Source organism: Pezoporus flaviventris, unplaced genomic scaffold (genome assembly GCF_033815535.1).
Source record: "Pezoporus flaviventris isolate CSIRO_AGI_PZ_B2104156 unplaced genomic scaffold, CSIRO_AGI_Pfla_v1 ptg000007l, whole genome shotgun sequence".
NCBI classification, from domain to species: Eukaryota; Metazoa; Chordata; class Aves; order Psittaciformes; family Psittacidae; genus Pezoporus; species Pezoporus flaviventris.
In genome coordinates, this window is record NW_026892555.1 from 17,377,681 (window position 1) to 17,395,348 (window position 17,668).

Below are 17,668 nucleotides of genomic sequence, written 5' to 3' on the forward strand. Positions count from 1 at the left end.
CTGTAGCCAACTCATCTGCTTAAAACTCTGTTAAGTACTCCATTCAGTTAGACTCAGTAGTATATTCTTTTTGCTCCCCAGGATGCAGCTTTTCCTTCTAGGACACAGACAGGTGTGTAGAGATATACGGTAACTCCTGCAATTGTGTGACCAGAAATGGCTTTACATTTCATACAGCTTGGTGGGAACACAGCATCCAAAGGTGGGCCTCAGGCCTGAAAATAAGGAGGGAAAAAAAACTGAGAAAGAAATATTTTTCATTTTCATATCATGTGCAAAAGGAAATGAAAAGCTAAGCCTTTCTGTGGATATTTTGTATGGTAAGAGCTAAGGTGTACAGGTTTACAAGCATTTAAGTAGTATTGTGTAAAAAGAGCCTTGGGTGACATGGTTTGGTGTGACGTGTCCTTGCCCATGGCAGGGGGGTTGTAACTAGATGACCTTAAGTTCCTTTCCAGCCCTAACTATTCTATGATTCTATGATCACGTAGAAGAGAGCTGGGTTAGAGAGATGTGCTACACACAGGGATGGGGCAGGTAGCATGGAGGTGGATGTGACTTTCAGCATTCTCAAGACCAGAATGCTGGTGTGGAGGAGGTCTGTGTCTTCTCTTAGCACCAGCTGCATGGTGGCCCTGGGCTATTTAACCCCAAGCAGGAGCCAGGGTGTGAGGCACAAGAAAACTCCCTGTTGCCTTCCTGTGGGCAGCCAGAGCACACAAGGAGGAGTCGCTGAGCTCAGACACCAATGCCCACCCTCCTGCCAGACATGTGCATGAGACACCATGCCCAAGCACTGCTCTGATACTCCACTGCTGCCCTGTGTTCATCAGGGAGTAAAGCTTAACCTGCATGCTTCTCGTCATCCTTCCCCATACCCAGATCCTCCCATTCATGTCGTGCTTGGCACAAGGCACTTTGAAAGCATCACTTTCCAGAGCTGGGCAGTTCTTCCTCCCCGCCATGCCCTGTTTGGTGGTCCATCATCTGTCATTGACAGCCTTCCCTGGTCTCAGCTGAGAGCTAGCCCAGCACAGCCCTGTGCACATGAACGTGCTCTGGTTCATAAGAATTCTACACAAAACATTAAAATACATGAGCTGTTACCTCAGATGATAAATACGTGTTGCCAAGGGACAGTTTTGCAGAGGACAGATAGGTATTGGTGACAGTAATATCTTCTAGTTCAGTGCTGAAGTGATCAGACTCTTTGACGACATTATAATTTAGGGCCACATTGTAATTGTCCAGTTTCTTTTCCCGTTTCTGCTGGTAGTTGCAGAGTTTCCTGAAGGCTGCTCTGAATTTCTGGGACATGAGGTTGTAAATTACGGGATTGATGGCACTATTTAAATAGATACAGATTCTGCAAAATAGCAGGAACCAGTTTTCTTGGAAGGGGCTGGAGAGAAAAGAATTGACCACAACCAGCGTGCGGTAGGGCATCCATAGAAATGCAAATAGGATCACAACCACAGCCAACATCTTGGTAACCTGGGGGAACACATAGGAAGACAGAAGAGGGGTGGGTTAGAACTCATCTTGGAAGGAACATGTGCATTCCTACATTTCTAGGGCCAACGTAAAACTATAGACAGGCTCTCCAGCTGGAAATTCATCATCAATGTTTGATGAAGAAAGGCTTTCTACAGTAACAAGGACAAAAATACCTGGTTTCAAATTCTTCCTAGTTCTAGTTAAATAACTCTTTCCAGGTGACATTCCAATAAACTAATTGTTGTAGACCTTGGACTTTGCAACTTCTCAAGCTGGAAGGAGGTATTAATTCAAATGGAAAAAAAAGGGGTCTAAAGCCATTTGTTTCAATCACATTAGATCTCCTTCTGCAGACTAGTATAGTCTGTAGAGTAACTGAACCTGAAACCTGTTTAGATTATCTGCTTTAACAGCCACACTAAAAATATTTCCAAAAGCCAAAAATAATGCAAATAAAAATTAGATCTATTTCTATTCCTCAAGTCCTCAATATTTAATTAGATCTTCATTATTTGATATTTACTCTGAAATGTCATTTAAGGTTTACATTGCCAGGAAAAAAAAAAAATCAATAATATTTGATCATTATGAGAACTTTGACCTATTGTGTGAATTTGATTTGAATAAAGAAAAAAAAAAACAGCCTTTGGGGATACCCAGGATAGCTGAAATGTAGTGAACAAGAAATAATAAAAATACAGAGAAAATACCCATCACTGTAAAAGGACTTTTTCTTTTATATATAGTTTAATTCTTAATTCTAATATATATGGTATTTCCTAGTCTCTACATTAAAGGAACTCTGAAAGATATTAATAAACAAGGTAGAAAGTACAGTGAGATGTGACACTGGGATAGTACAGTGGCACGGCCTCATCAAAGTCATGAGATGACTTGGCTAACTTTGTGTGCATGAACTGAAAATCATTCACACTGGTTTTGGTGAGCTACAACTGCTTCTTTTGACCGGGATGTGTTTTACTGTTTCCCTTTCTTCTTGACATAAAACTGTTGTTGACTATTGACAGACTAAAGAACTTTTTACCTTCAGTTTAGTCCTTCTTACTGGGTATGTGAAGTTACAATTCAATGAAACAGCAACTCCTGTAACCACAGCATACATTCTGGTTGTATAGGTTATAATTTCATTGCTTGCAGAAAGGATAGATGTTGAGAATCATGAGTTTCAATTGCTTGCAAGGGGACAGTCAGCTCCACTAAAATCACTCATAAATACATTCCAGTTAAGCATGATTAAAAGGCGTTGAACAAATCCATATTAATCCATATTTCAAGTGTACTTGGAATACTAGGAAGTGCTTGAAATTGAATGTCTTCCTGCCTGCACACAACCATTTTTCAAGCCCTGTCTTTTGGTTTCTCAGAACATTCTGAAAAACATTTAAAATTTTTTTGTCTAAACATATTTCCAATATTTTGCATCTGAACTAGTATTCTGTGTTTCCTTCCTGCTCCAAAACCTTGTCATTCTAGGAAAATGCTTTTACAAGACATTTTCATCCATGGTACTAACAGTTCACTAGTTGCTTCCTTCTCCTTTGAATACTAATCTTTCTTAGATTGATAGTTAAGAGTAATAGTCATACTTACTCGTTTAGTGTGCTATAGAGTCACTCTGGTGTTTTAAAGGCATGTAATAGTATCGTTATAATTATTCTTGTTCTTGGTGGTGTTCATTGCAATGCAGAGATATTGCAATTGCCAGTCTGTGATTTTGCAATCCAAAAGAAGTTGTACAATAAGGAAGATTAAATAAATAAAAGGTTATGGTCTGTATATAATATCATTGCAAGTGAAACCAAGTGATATGATTGAGTATTCCATGTAAGCCAAACAAAACGTATGTTGCATTGCAAGCTGGAATCTGTGCTTGCTCTACTGTGAGAGACCAGAGGGATTTCTATGAAGGGCAGGTAATCCTGTACTGCCTCAGTGTCTAAGAGAGGACTTTCTCTAGAGGGTAACCTACCTGTTTTAATCTACTGCGGAGAGGTCTTAGATAATTTGATTGGACTAAGCAACTAACTTTGTGAGATATACATAATGTAATCCTCCCTCTCTCCTCAGCCCTGGTGAGGCCTCACCTGGACTTGTGTCCAGTTCTGGGCTCCCCAGTGCAGCAGAGACATGGAGCTTCTGAAGCAACTCCAGTCAAGGGCTACTGGAATGATTAAGGGTCTGAAGCACCTCTCGTATGAGGAAAGGTTGAGGGAGCTGGACCTGTTCAGCCTAGAGGAGGTTCAGGGAGGATCTGATCAATGTACATAATTATCTGAAGGGAGGGTGTTAAGAGCATAGGCCAGATTCTTCTTGATGGTGCCAGGTGATAGGACAAGAGGCAATGTGCATAAACTAAAACACAAGAAGTTCTACCTGAACATGAGGAAGAACTTCTTTACTGTGAGGGTAACTGAGCACTGGAATAGGATCCCAAAGAGGTTGTGGAGTCTCCTTCACTGGAGATAAAGATCTGTTTGGACACAATCCTGAGCAATAAATATGCCCTAGGTGACCCTGCTTGAGTGGAGAGGTTGGACTAGATGACCCCTGGTGGTCCCTTCCAACCTCAGTCCTTCTGTGATTCTGTGATATTTGTGATTCTGTGAATGTTAAATGAGATGGATCCCATCTCAAGTATAAGCAAACATGTTTGCTGTCTAAGGCTGTATTTATTTTTCACAGTCCTTGATGCCTGAGGAAACTAGGAATTCCTTTGGAGAAAGTATGAAATCTACCTGCAAATATTTAATTCAGGGTTCATATTATGGATGGACAAGAAAAAATATTTGGGATATGTTGACTGAACTAGGTGGGATAAAATGGAAATATGGGAGAGTTCAACACAGCCAGAACCAGGATCTGATTTGGCGAACTGGACAGGGGAGTAGCATATGGGGGAGAAAAGGAAGCAAAGAGAAAAGGAAGCACATAGCTCAGATTGTGATTCCATGAGCACATTAGCTAGACAATGTTTGGGCTCATAGCTGCTATAAGGGTGGTGCTGTTTATGAAAAAAAAAAGAAAAAGAAGTGTAGAAATTTATTTTTTATATTTATGGTACTTTATGGTGTAAAGATACTGAAAGGAAGACTGTGAGTAAAGACTAAAGAATTATTTCAGGCACATGTTAAGTTGACACTATAATGTATGTGAATGTAAGTTAAATATGAACTGCTGCTTCATAGAGGCAATGAGCTGATTATATTGAATTTGGTTTGTCTGCAATTTTTGATTATGGATAATCTGGCCAAACCTTTGATACAGGCACTTGTGGTTTTTTTTCAGATCAAATTTATGAACACACATTACTATTTATGTGCCATAAATGCCTGTAACTGCAGTTAATGTTTGCTCAATTGCTATTCATTTTGATTAGGATACAGTCAGTGAATGTGTTTTCAGGAAACAGCAATATGGATGGCTTGCAAGTACCAATAAGAGGCCATTTTGGAATAGCAAAGACACAAATTAGTAGGCTAATGTAATTATATGCATGCCTGAAAAATAAAATATCCAATTGTTGCATTTGCCTTTGCAACTGCAATGGAGAAACTAAAGTGGCAGAAGAACAGCTACCTAGTAGGCTAGCAAGCCAGATGTCTTCCGTCTACCACAGCACCACTGAGTTCTGTATTACCAGTAGGGTTGGGCTGGACTGCATGATCTGCGGAGGTGCCTGCCAGCCCCACTGATTCTGTGAAATCATAACAAAGTGTTGGAGGGAAATTTCATTAATCTAAGGTCCTGAGCAATCTGGGAGGAAGTCCCTGCTTAGCTCATGATCCTTTGGGTCATATTCAGTCTTTCTTGCCACTATGTGCAGTTTTTACCCTAGTTCCATGACAACAATTAGAGTTTCCCAGTGCTTCATGAGGTCCAGGATTCCTTACATGTTCAAATTATATTTTTAGTTGGACTGCTCCGAATTCAGTCTGTATTTTCTGGTGAGTGAGTAAAAATCAACTTCAATTCACTTCCTTGGGACCTGTGATCATCTATACAAATGATCACACAGTTGTTAAATAAATCTTAGCATTGAAGTTCTTTCCTTGTCTCTTAATCACGTAAATGGGACTTTAAACTCTCTGGCCTTAAGAGAGGCTCTTTGTCATGATGTCACCTTCTAATCTGATTGATCTTTCCTCCTTTGAGCTTTGAAGTTTCAGCTACTGTGACCTGGGTTCAACCGAAGGGTGCTGGAAAACTGTACTTTCTCAACTTCCCTCCTGTTCAACTTGAGGGAATGTATACACCAGAACTATATCATTGTTTACTCAGTGCTGTATATGAACTTCAGTCTAGCAAAGTTATTTTCTATGCAAAGCACAGATGAAAGCCCATCCAACGCAGTCATCACCAGCTCCATCAGACCTAATAGATGTTTAAGATTTTTCTTTAGTCACAAACTAAACACATGCTTGAAAGTTTAACTGCATGTTTCAATACTACAAAGAACTGTAACACTGTTAGATTCCTCAGGGCCTAATTGCATGGAGTCTTGAGCACAGATTGATGCCTCTGAAGATGGAGCATACCAGTATCTTGCTTTATTCTGGCAGAGATCTTCCCTCAGGACAAAGTCAGGTGTGACCTACTGACTTGTAATGGCTGATGAAAAGCTCTGCAAAGGAAGTAAATGGCTCTTATTCCTTTCCATAAAGAGTGGATTTAGTTTCTGACAAAGAAGAGGCAGAAGGAACTGGTTTCTGTGCCTTCTGGGACACTAGGAGCCTGATGGAAATTATAAAGTGAATTGGAAATGTATACTCCATGTATAAAGGAGTGCCTGGCTGTCAATAAAACTAGTTTGTTTGGGTTTCTTTAGTAAACCTAAATTTTTAATACATCTACCACACCCTGCTATCCACTACAGCTCTGTAAAACAGAAAATATTGCAAGAGCCACGCTCATGTAGATCTTCAGAGGTGGATATAAGAATGGAGTTTGGCACATCCTATGGGTATCTATTGGTGCTTCTTTCCTTGGTAGAGTTGTAGTTTGCAGTGTAAACAAATATTTTATGATTTCAGTAGTTGTCCAATATCAGCATTAACAGATGTCCAGTGAAGCAAAAATGTGTTGGAAACGGAAATATTTTATGAGAAAATAAAGCTTTCTTTGTGCCTTTCCCTCTCTTTCAACATTTTTTTAAAAAAAAGGACTGATTTTTATACCTGGGTTGTTTGGGGTTTTTAGGTTTTGGTGTGTGGGGTTTTTTTTGTTTGTTTTTCTTTTTTAATTTGTTTTTGCATTTTTTTTCTTAGCTTGTCTTCCCTGTTCAGTTTTGTTTTTCAGTGCTTTGAATAAAAACTTCAGGGCCTGAAGAGTACTTTGAAGGCTTTGTCCATTGGTGGCTCTTGATATGGGGGTGTTGATTCTTTAGTAAACAGATTTTGTTCCTCTTAGCTTCCCAAACACTGTAATGAAATAAATATTTCCTGGAACTAGTTCAGTGACATTTAAATCCTGTGGGTGGAAGGGTGCAGGCAGTGAATGGAATAAGTAAGTAGAGGACCACTTTATACCTGGAAGAGCTGATTTCTGTTCATTGGAGATGTGCTATAGCTTCATTCAGAACTCATGCCTAGGCACCTCCCATCAAAAATACGCTAAAATAGGCTTGACTCACTGTTATAAAATATATCCCAAGCCTTCTTTCTAAGTCATAGAATGCTCTAAATTGCCTTTCTGTTTTGAAAACAAAAGTCCTCTGAGCACCTGACAACTATTTTTTTTGCCTTTCAGTGCTGGTGTTATGTCTGTTTAGATCAGAGACTGAAAATACCTGTTCTAATGAAGCTGAATGTGGTTCATCTATTCTCCTTCAGCAATAGCCACCTCCCACTCTGTTTATCTCACTGCTGAGCTTCCCACCCCTCCCCCATCTTAAGTAGATGTCCTCCATAGTTGTAAGGAAATGGTTATTTTATTCTATATTTGCTTCCTCCCTGGGCAGAGAGCTTTTTTACATGGAGAAACCAATTCACATAGTGCCATGTTGGATTAATCCTCTTCAGAAGTGGTTATGAAATTCCCTGATTTAAACCTTCATGAAAGTTGAAGAAAGCTATCTAACTTACTGTTGTGTTCTGGTGTATTATATAAATGTGAGTTCTTAGTAGGTTAAGTATAATAATAATTAACCATAATCACTCAGTGGGACTGTATTGAATTTCGATGTCCGAGCTGGGAAGTTGCATGGGTGGCCTCCCTGAGCAGGTTCCATCCAGTTCCAGCAAACCCACCACAGGATACAGATGAGCCCATTAGCCAAGCTGGTGGTGCCTCTGTGAAAACATATTTATGAAAAGGCAAAAATGCTGCAGAGGCGGGAAGAGAACAAAAGAATGAGAAACAGGAGAGGGAGCACCAAAGCCAGAGAGGAGGCGCTCCTTGGCAAAGCTGGCACCACCTGAAGGGATTGCAGCCCATGGAAGACCCACAGAGGGAAAGAGTGAGAAGGAAAGAGTGACAGAGACAAGTCTCTGCAACCTGACCACAACACTCCCTGGCCCTATGGTGCCAGTTGCCTCATGGAAGCAATTGAGTCTAACTCGTGCCTATAGCAAGGGGCAATAAATTGGCAATAAATTAAGTTCCCCCAAGCTGAGTCTGCATTGCTCATGGCAACTACTGATAACTGATCTTCCTCTCCTTATCTTGACCCATGAGCTTTCTTGCTCCTTCCCATTTTCATAGGGTTGAAGAATGAGCATGCAGCTAGGTGGATGTTTGGATGCTAGCCAGAGCAATCCCACCACAGGAACATGCACAGATTTCATTCTGTAGGATGTTCTTGGGTAAATATGAGAACTGCCACAGAAATAGGAAGAGTACACCACATTTTCAGCAACTTTTTCTACAGATCACATGCTGGACATCGTATGCAACTCCATCATTGTAGTGCAAGCACAGTTCAAAGAAGGCAATTGCATCCTCAGTTGTCCACAATTGCAATCTACATTGCAATGTATCACATTGCAATCCTCACATTTAGGTTTCATAATATAACAGTATCCACATTCAGCAATGCTCAACGTGAAAAATCTTTTTTTTCACGTATATGTAATCAAGCATGTATACTAAAGTGATATTGAGAACTTGGAAAGCAGATTATCTTGTTCTTCTACTAATTAATGGACAAAGAAAAACAAGATTAAACACATCTACTCTGGCTAACAGTTTAATTGGAGACACATAATTAAATATAACCTAGCCCACGCGTTTCAGTTATGCATTTCAAAGCATAGTTGATGTGCTCTGGGAGGGCTCCATGCTCTAGCAGGCAGCTCAGTTAAGTTTTGAGGTCAGTGTCACCTCTGTAACAAGGGAAAATGGTCTCTCTCATTAAACCGTAGCAATGTATACATGATAAGAAGGAATATAAAGTTCAACCTGTCACCGAAGGAGGGCACCCAGCTGGTTTGAAAGGGTGCACAGCTCAGCCTTGCTTCCGGAGGGAACTGCACAGTGCAAGGAGGTAGAAGCATCCCATGTGGCAAATGGACTGCTGAGGGCTGTGAACCAAACCACTCACATCAAGCTGCCTGACCCACTGGAGTCTGCTCCCGAGATCCTGCTGGGAAGTGATGTGCCCTGCATTTCTCAGCACTGCACCTGACAGTGCTACCTGCTGCCTACTGTGTGACTGTGATGCAGTCTGATTTATTGCAAATAGCCATAAATTAGCCTACTATAGTCTACTTGTATAATTACTCATTACAGCATATATATTTAAAAATATTAAAAGAAGCTAGTCAAACCCATGCCTCAGGTTTGAGGCATCAATACAGAAAGCTATTTTATGAGACACAGAATAACAAAGATATTTAGCATTTAGAAGGCAGTTTTACATACAGACTTGCTTAAGTAGACTTTCACCAGCAGAGTTACACACAGGAAAAGTAACCACTTAACTGTGTTTGCAGAGTGATCCAGTGCCTGAGCTAGGACAAACCCCCCAGTCTCCTAAACTCCAGGATTAGTTTTTTGCCTCCAGATCTCAAAAATAACTTGAGTCACTCTGTATATTTGTCAGGATTACTAACAGGCTTAATAAAAAGAAACTATGGTTAAAAATTCTTCATTCTTTATTGATACTTCCTAATTGATATAAGAAATAAAATAGTATTTGTTTTTTAGTTCTTGCAGCAGGTAATAATGAATAGGCAGGAAAAATACGTATTTTATGTATGTATATATGTATCACAGAATTTCATCTTGACTATTTAGCAAAAAGGAAGAATATGTACATATTTATAAATAGATACATATACTCAATACACCCCCTCCCACAGGTTTAGACCGGTGATCTCTGAAACAAGTGGGGTTTAGGTCTCAGAAAGCCATTTCAAACTACTGTTCCTACCTGCCTTCGAGAAGCAACAGTGCTATTGAAATTCCTGTTAGTCATCCTGGAATTCACAGTCTTGCTTTCATGAGCAACATCATTCTTCCATGTCTTAGAGTTCTCTTTTGGGTCCGAAGGGATGGGGTTCAGGAACAGTATTCTAGCAATCAGGCCATAGAGGACAGTAGCCAATACCATTGGCAAAACATAAAATATGCCGAAGTCCATCATGTAGATAGGAGAGTAATAGCTCCTAGACACTTTATAGCCACAGGACACAACAGTAATGTCTTTGTAGACTACTGTATTAAGGTCTAGCAAGAAAAACCAGAGCATACAATATACAGAGGTGAAAGCCCAGACAAAAATAATGATTTTTTTGGCTCTTGAAAAAGTACATAGGAACTGAGCTTTGATTGGGTGGCAGATGGCTATGTATCTCTCAATGGTGAAGGCAGTGATGGAAAAAGAAGAAGCATTGATCCCTAGGTACTGGAGGTAAGTGATGCAGAGACACCCCACATATCCATACACCCAAGATCTATACAGGCTTTCTGTGATATTGGGCAGTCCTGCAGCCACAAGCACCATGAGATCTGCCACAGCCAGACTCACCAGGTAGCAGTTAGTGGGAGTTCTCATGTGTTTGGTTCTGAGGACCACCAGAACCACCATGATGTTGCCCACGATGCCCAGTCCGCAGATAAGGAGGACCAAGAGGATGGTAACCACTTGGTATTCAGCTGTAACGATCTCCTGGCTTGATGGCAGCCCAGTTTGGTTCTGCTCATCTCCTGTGCCATTCTCCATCTTCACCAGTCCACTGCTGCTTCTGCCCAGCACTCGGTCTCAGCAAATGTTTTCCATGGTCCCCTGTGAAAGGGTGAGTAGAGCAGAGCATGGGTGAGCCATAGCCCCAGAGCACATTCTCCATGTAGTCACAGCCCCATTCCTTCACTGTTCTCCACTCCCCCAAAAGCACCTGGGCTTTCAGTCTTTGCAAATCCAATTGCCAGAAAAGTTAAGCCCTTTGAGACTCCAGCTCATTTGCACAGGTTGAAAAAGCTGTTTTATCATAGCTGGCTTGAGGAGTTCAGGAAAACACAGGGATGGGAGCTTTCCCCCCTGCAGAGGAGGAGGTGGCCGCAGCAGGGGAAGCAGAGCCTTCCTGCATTGCCAGCTGGCTAAAGCACTGTACGGGACTGAGCTGATCCAGCCCAGGCAGACTCCAGCATCACTGTTTTCCAGGAGGAGTCAGAACATGCCGAGGGTGGAGACAGCAGCGGGAGGTGAAAGGAGGGTGATTTGTAAAGCCCCACAGGTTTTCTAGTTCACACTGCTTTCCTTCTCTGTCTCATACAGCTATCTCGTGTATTGATCACATTGATTCACCCACGGACAAAGGGGAGATTGACTGGCAGCAAAAATACATCATTTTCTAAAATTCCAACTTTCCCTGTGCCCCTGTCCTTGTGAAAGTGATGGCAATTTACACTTGCCTCCTGCTTTTCAGGGAGCCATAAGAGTCCCTTCAAACCTTACAGAAAGAAACATACCCCAGCCTTTGAAAACAGCAGGAAAAATTGTGTTTCTTTATAGACCATTCTCTTCAAAACCTTTATTGCTATTGCTGTCATCACTCCTGAGCCCTCTCAGCTCCTTTCTGAACTGTAGCACAGCAACAATAAAACTATCAGAGCACAAATTGCTGCTCAGTGAAATCAGTCACACACATACACACACACACAAGCACGCACACAGAGCATTACTAGTCCACCACCATTTCCTCAGTGAAGACTCTCCTCCATTTGAACAAATTCCTCCTTGTTCAGTCAGGTTGTGTAAAATCACAGACAGATCAGAGACTGGTATAAATAACTGCTTTGAGATGCGTGGATGAAAGCACTACAGTTGTGGTTGCAGTATTCAGTAGCCTGGCTGCAGCTGGAGGTGGATGCAGAGGTTTCCTGTATCACTCTCTGGCAGCCTCAATGCCTCAGTGGGAGAAACAACAGCAAGACCTTCTGCAGGACTCTTTGAAAGAGCCCTTGTCAACTCTGACCACAGTCTTTCAACCCACTGATTCTCCTTATACTATTGTGTTAAAAAGTTGAAGGTGAAATCTGCCTTAAAATCCCCCTTTTGATCCAATTAAGGAAATGGCTTTGCTCTTTGCTCAGGAAGGGTTCAAAAAAAAAGAAAATGTTGCACAGCTGGGGAAAGGCAACTTGGATTTCAAAACAGATTTTAGTGTTGAGAGAGAAGGATTGGCATAGGCACATGGTGTAATGTTTGCAAAACTAGTAGGAGTTTAAATAGGCTGAAACTACAGGTGGTGACAAAAAGAGAATACCACCTGAATCAGAGCTGGATATTAGACTCAAACAAGTTTTTCAAGTTGAAACAAGAAGTTTGAAGCAACTTGGTTCAGTTTTCCAGTCATTTTTTATATTTGTTTGTTCACACTTCAATTTTGATCAGATGTTTTTCATCTATAGAACCCAAAGTACATAATGAAGTAAAGCAAATATCATTATTGCTATATAACAGATGAAGAAAAAATGGTGAAATGAATCAGCTTTGTTGCCAGTGGCCTAGCGGTGGCCTGTGAGAAAATTCAGGTTACTGGTGACTTGACTGTTGACTATCAACAGAATTGTTTCACAGGTATCATTGAGATTCTGCTCTGTACAATCTGCAGCTCCCATTATTCTAGACACAGCTGAGAGATGAAGGTCAGCACTAGTCTAATGCCTGGGTGTCATAAAAAGGATTTCTTCCGGTCCCCTTACAGTCTACAACATTTTGCCCTTCAAACTGGGTAGATTCCCCCTTAGTAATCTGTGCTATAGTGGATATAGCCCCAAATACTCAACCCCATAGCATAAATAGGAGTCAACTATCACAGATTTGGTGTTGGTAATCAGGGACCCAGCAAGGATCCAGCCCAGCAGGATGCTGAAACAGAGTTCAGGAAACTGAGTTAGTTGAGAGTCTCGATAATGCACTTCATCCTCCAGCTGAATTGGAAGTTTTTAGCACCTCGGCAGACTGATTTCTCTTTCAGGGCTGACTGATGCTTTTCTGCCACACTGACCCACCATGAAGTCTTGTTTCTTGTGTTTCTGTTTATTCTGCTAGCTTATGTAGGTGATGTGGATAGTCTGAATTAGAGCTGAGGAACTAGTGCATCTAAGAGTATGTAAGTGCTTGTAGTGCTGGAAGAAATGGCTGAGGACATGGGATGCAGAGAAGCTGGAGATTATTTAAAAGCCCACATGACTTTGAAGAGAATATGGGAAGTCTGGAAGATGTATAAGAAATGTATTATCTGATGTTTGCCTCATTCCTCTGCATCTGCTACTGGTCTGTATCAGAGATGGGACAGACCATCCTGTCTCAGCCAGTGTTAACTTTTCATGGCTTTTTGCCAAATGCTGCATTCTAGTAAAGAAAAAAGTATAGAGTTGTCACTGTATGGCTATAGGGAAGTATACGTACATAAGGCATTCAGAAGATTTTGACAGCATTGATTAATATCTTCTGTGGAGCACTTCCCTTGTCTGTCCATACAGTAATTCCCCAACCTACAATGTTTATGTAAAATCTGTGGTAATTGCAGAAGGGTTTTCAAGACTGTAAATGTATGTTCTCTGTAATTAAAGCATCTGGTGTCATGGATTTGTCTCAAGCATCACATGATGCACATTGCCTAGTACACTCAAATTATCCTTTTAACATGATCGTCAGTCAGTGATCAGATACTGAATTCAGGAATCGGTAAAAGACCTACTTTTTCTCCCAGTTAGTGCTGTGTTAATGCAACCATCAAAATATACTAGCTGGTTTCACAACAGCTCAGCGTTAATGCATGCAAGCCCAGCAGCTGTGCCAGAGAAATTTTGACAGCAGATGGACCAGAGATCAGTGTGAAACTTTTACTGCATATCTGTTACTCCAGTTTACACACATACCTGTTGGTCCAGGCATCAATTGACATTACATGTACAAATGAGGACAGATGCAGTTAGCAAGTCAACAGCAGCAGGCAGAAAAACAAGATCCTGAAATGTGCTGGCTTTTGCTAATACATTTCTGTTGGTACAACCCTTTGGGTAGGAGAGAGGGGGAAACACCATGTTGATACACCCTGTGCTATACACTGATTAGTCAATGATACTCTTGTACATTTTTCCCCCGTTTCTCTCAATTAAAATGTATCTCTGCTCACTTGAGGCACAACAAACCCGTAACAAACTGCCTCATAACATTAAGCACACTGAGAACAATGAATCAGTATAAACACTTTACCCCTCTAGTTATAAATTATTCTTGATTCTGTTTCTCCAACTCAGCTTGCTTCCCCAGCTGGCCTTTTCTGTTCTGAAATACGGCTCCACAGAATTGGCAGTTTCATACTCTATTACCTGCCTGTACTTTGGCTTCATAAATATCATAACTACTCTCTACTCTGTGCCCACCTCTGATGGAGCGCTGAGCACTTAGTGCTGTACAAATGTCTCTAAGGCTGCAGTTTGTAGAGAACAAAAGTCACCATCAATGATGTAACTTCAGTACCAAGGCTGTCTTGTTCGTAACTAGCTATTGGCATGATATGGATTTACACTCAACATGGTTAAATATTGAAGTTACTGTGGATGACTAGAATTTATTGCCCTACATTTGCTACACCACATAGCTGTAGTTTTGTGGTAATGTGGTGAGCCTGTGGCAGTGTTTGGTTTGTGGGACAAACCTGCACCTAGAAAAACCTTCTATGAGTTAAGATTGTGAGGGGACCTAACACCTTTTCGGTGAGATAAACCTCATTACCCAAGGCAGCGATCCTCCATTCTAACTCATTTTTTGACTGCTTGTCACTGGAGAACACCTCCGCTGAAATATTACTGAAATCCTGGATTTAGGATGACTTGGGGTTTCTACATGTATCTGACAAATTCTATTTTATTTAGGGGCTTTTAATCCCTATGAAAATACAAATCTTGTTTCAAAGGTGAGGGGGTTTGGTATCATCTTTATTTTCTTTTCATCTTCATGTTAGAATGGTGTTGGATTAAGACAAATGATAATCAATTTTTAACGTAATCGTTGAAAAAAAACAGTCATCACAAAAAGCAATCAGTTTGCTCACATGGGAAATTCGGTTTATCTCTTGCTGTCACCAAGGTCAATGGATACTGTGGTTTGTTGAGACAGATTTGGGATCACATGGCAAAGGAGACCAGAAGGACTTTATGAAGTCTAATCTTTTCTTCACTAATTTCTACCAACTCAGGTGGAGATACAAGAGCCTGAGGAAGCAGGGAACTTTTCCAGAACAAATACAGAAATATAACCCCCCCAAAAATGGGTGAGGAAGACTGCTTTGATGAGCCGGAAAGCATCCAAAAAGGGAAGGTTGGTCAGCTCTCTAACAAGGATTGTGGGGCGTCTACTGAGCTCTCTGCTCTGCCATGGCGCAATTGTATGCACATATACGTTTCACTGACACAGATATAAACCAGAGCAGATGTAGAAAAGTAGCAAAGAGCCATGGTATGGTAAATTCACCACCATCTTAAGGGATTAGTGTTTTCCAGATGTTCCTGCAAAGCTCTATGCCCAGTTACATTGAATGCAAGATATACAAATAAAATTTATGATCACAAATAATTGATTTTTTGTAGATCACATTTGTTATCCTGCTCTTTCCAGCCCAAGTCTTTTGTCTGAATATAGTCATTAAAAGTCTTTCTATCTAAAAAAGCAGTCAACAAAACAATTAATCAAAAGTACTTTTGCCACATTCTTGAGTATAGGCCACTCAGCTCTAGGGCAAAATCTAAAGGAGAGATAATCCATCAGTCAGTTTTAATTGGGCTATGTTCATTTGAACAGTCTAAGATTTAAACCTGCCTATCTACCTCTTTTAGGTTTCTTATCTGCAAAGAAAAAAAGACTTTAGGTATCAAAATGATATTGTGATTCCCAATAACGAGTGCATTAGGAACATAAAAAACCTGGCATTTTTATGACAGTGAAAAGGAATAAAAAAGAATATCTGCCCTGGGACATCAATCCTTTAAAGGACAATACCTTAAAATGTAAGAGAAAATATTTCCATTTAATTTTTTTAATATAACGTGTACTGTATAGTTCAAATTTTTTTTACTGGCAAAAAAAAGTTAAAGCTGATTGATAGCATTTCTGTAAGTGTGTTCAGTTGTGCTTTACATGGAAATAATGCTGCAAGCTCCAGCGGTCATTTAAGACTATTTAGACTAAAGAGGATGCCTCAAATTTCACTAATATACTCATGTTTGCCAAGTGAGTTTAAAAGAGGCATTTAGCTATGTAGGGTCAGTTATACCTGATCAGGTAAATATTTCAAGTCATTATGGCAAGTGTTGAAGGGAAAAGTATGAATCAATTTACCAAAATTATACTTGAACACAGAAAGCAGCTAGGCAACTGGGTTAGTATTATGCAAAGTTAGAATCATAGAATAGTTAGGGTTGAAAAGGATCTCAAGATCATCTAGTTCCAAACGCCCTGCCATGAGCAGGGACACCTCACACTAAACCATCTCACCCAAGGCTCTGTCCAACCTGGCCTTGAACACCGCCGGGGATGGAGCATTCACAACTTCCCTGGGCAACCCATTCCAGTGCCTCACCACCCTAACAGGAAAGAATTTCTTCCTTACATCCAATCTAAACTTCCCCTGTTTAAGTTTGAACCCGTTACCCCTTGTCCTATCACTACAGTCCCTAATGAAGAGTCCATCCCCAGCATCTTTATAGGCCCCCTTCAGATACTAGAAGGCTGCTATGAGGTCTCCACACAGCCTTCTCTTTTCCAGGCTGAACAGCCCCAACTTTCTCAGCCTGTCTTCATACGGGAGGTGCTCCAGTCCCCTGATCATCCTCGTGGCCCTTCTCTGGACTTGTTCCAGCAGTTCCATGTCCTTTTTATGTTGAGGACACCAGAACTGCACACAATACTCCAGGTGAGGTCTCACAAGAGCAGAGTAGAGGGGCAGGATCACCTCCTTTGACCTGCTGGTCATGTTCCTTTTGATGCAGCCCAGGATACGGTTGGCTTTCTGGGCTGCGAGCGCACACTGCTGCATCATGTTCATTTTCTCATCAACCGACACCCCCAAGTCCTTCTCCGCAGGGCTGCTCTGAATCTCTTCTCTGCCCAACCTGTAGCTGTGCCTGGGATTGCTCTGACCCAGTGTAGGATCTTGCACTTGTCATGGTTAAACTTCATGAGGTTGGCATCAGCCCACCTCACAAGCATGTCAAGGTCCCTCTGGATGGCATTCCTTCCCTCCAGTGTATCAACCAAACCACACAGCTTGGTGTCATCAGCAAACTCACTGAGGGCGCACTCAATCCCACTGTCCATGTCAGCAACAAAGGTGTTGAACAAGACCGATCCCAACACCCATCCCTGAGGAACACCACTCGTTACTGGCCTTGGAAACCAAGCACTGGAGATTCCTCAGGAACAGCATGAGGAATGCAAGAATTTCTGGGCATGTCATCATCCCCCTTGTCCTCAACACAGTTACCTAAAGACAGAAGCCCAATACCTTTAACAATGGAGGCTCAGTCCTGTACATTTATTCAATTTGCAAACCATGTGTGAGAACACGAGACAATTTTATTATTTCCTCTGTTTTCTTTATAAATCTTGTGCATGGGAATGATGAGAGAAGGTGTAGGTGAAACAAATGGGAGCAGGGAAGCAGTATCTATGACAAAGTTATTTCCCTCTCTCAGCATGTACGTT

The 17,668-nt window shown here is 41.2% G+C and overlaps 1 protein-coding gene across 1 annotated transcript; it reads right to left on the reverse strand.

Annotated features, from left to right (window-relative positions):
• Positions 1 to 1,086: 1,086 nt before the first annotated feature.
• On the reverse strand, positions 1,087 to 11,094 carry TRHR (thyrotropin releasing hormone receptor). Its single transcript, XM_061447527.1, has 2 exons — positions 9,887 to 11,094; positions 1,087 to 1,494 (listed from the first exon to the last, which is right to left on the reverse strand). Exons 1-2 carry the CDS (start codon positions 10,676 to 10,678, stop codon positions 1,087 to 1,089), a joined length of 1,200 nt encoding a protein of 399 aa, XP_061303511.1. The 5' UTR covers positions 10,679 to 11,094.
• Positions 11,095 to 17,668: the final 6,574 nt, after the last annotated feature.

Excerpts from the sequence above, each read along its gene's own strand:
- TRHR (XM_061447527.1), bottom strand. The coding sequence starts at position 10,678 with ATGGAGAATGGCACAGGAGATGAGCAGAACCAAACTGGGCTGCCATCA. Across the intron at positions 1,495-9,886 it reads CTGTTGCTTCTCGAAGGCAG|GTTACCAAGATGTTGGCTGT; the intron begins GTAGGAACAGTA and ends GTGTTCCCCCAG.